General features: G+C 37.0%; 1 protein-coding gene across 1 annotated transcript in view; it reads left to right on the plus strand.

Annotated features, from left to right (window-relative positions):
• The window catches only part of LOC119272653, a 3,699-nt gene extending 2,942 nt beyond the window's left edge, over nucleotides 1-757 (plus strand). The window contains exon 4 of the mRNA XM_037554096.1: nucleotides 698-757. Coding sequence (XP_037409993.1) covers nucleotides 698-706 — 9 coding nt within the window. The 3' untranslated portion in view covers nucleotides 707-757. The remainder of the gene's footprint in view (nucleotides 1-697) is intronic.
• The last annotated feature ends 201 nt before the right edge of the window (nucleotides 758-958 follow it).

Below are 958 nucleotides of genomic sequence, written 5' to 3' on the forward strand. Positions count from 1 at the left end.
TTAATTTCTCAGAGCATTGCACATTTACAGCCCCTATGTTAAATTGCTAATAACTTTTGAACCATGCATCCAAATAAAACATGTCATATATGTAACATGACTAGATTTTGATCTAGTTTCACAATATTCAACTTTCATGCATGTTAAAAATGTTTAAATAGCTGTTTGTTTAAATTTGTTCAAATGCCATGTTAAATGCTTTAATTCATAAATAAATAACCGTAGCTCCAAACCTAACAAACTTTATATGTAAATGGGGTAGAAAAATGCCTAGTTTAACATGGTGACTTTACTTTGCATGTTAACAACTCTAAAATATGGTTTAGGGCAGAACAGTACTAACTCTAAAATATTCTCATGAGGATTTCTTCGGACTTTTTGTTTGTTGTTCCGGCCTCATTTAAACTTGCCTAGATAGGTAGTTTTCGTTTGCTTCACCACTTGCCATGTTTAGAACATTTAATATTGTTGGGTACATAAACTAGAGTGAACTAAATAAGTCATGTGGTGTTTCGTCAATATGCAACGGAGTTGCATATTGAGCTCCACTTAATTTGTAGTATTGTTTGTGCACTTTGCCATGCCATGCCTCGTTAAACCGGACATGCATCATACTTGGTTATGCATCATGCCATGTTTATGTGATGGTCGTTTACCATGTTGTTTGCTTCTTTCCGGTATTGCTTCTTCGGGTTAGTTCCGATAACGTCGCGTTTGTGAGGATCTATTCGACTACGTCCGTTTGTCTTCTTCATGGACTCGTTCTTCTTTCTTGTGGGATTTCAGGCAAGATGACCATACCCTTGAAATCACTTCTATCTTTGTTTGCTAGTTGCTCGATCTATTGCTATGCCGCGATACCTACCACTTGCTTTATCATGCCTCCCATATTGCCATGTAAAGCCTCTAACCCACCTTTTCCTAGCAAACCGTTGTTTGGCTATGTTACTGCTTTGCT

This window comes from Triticum dicoccoides, chromosome 3A (genome assembly GCF_002162155.2).
Source record: "Triticum dicoccoides isolate Atlit2015 ecotype Zavitan chromosome 3A, WEW_v2.0, whole genome shotgun sequence".
Classification (NCBI taxonomy): Eukaryota; Viridiplantae; Streptophyta; class Magnoliopsida; order Poales; family Poaceae; genus Triticum; species Triticum dicoccoides.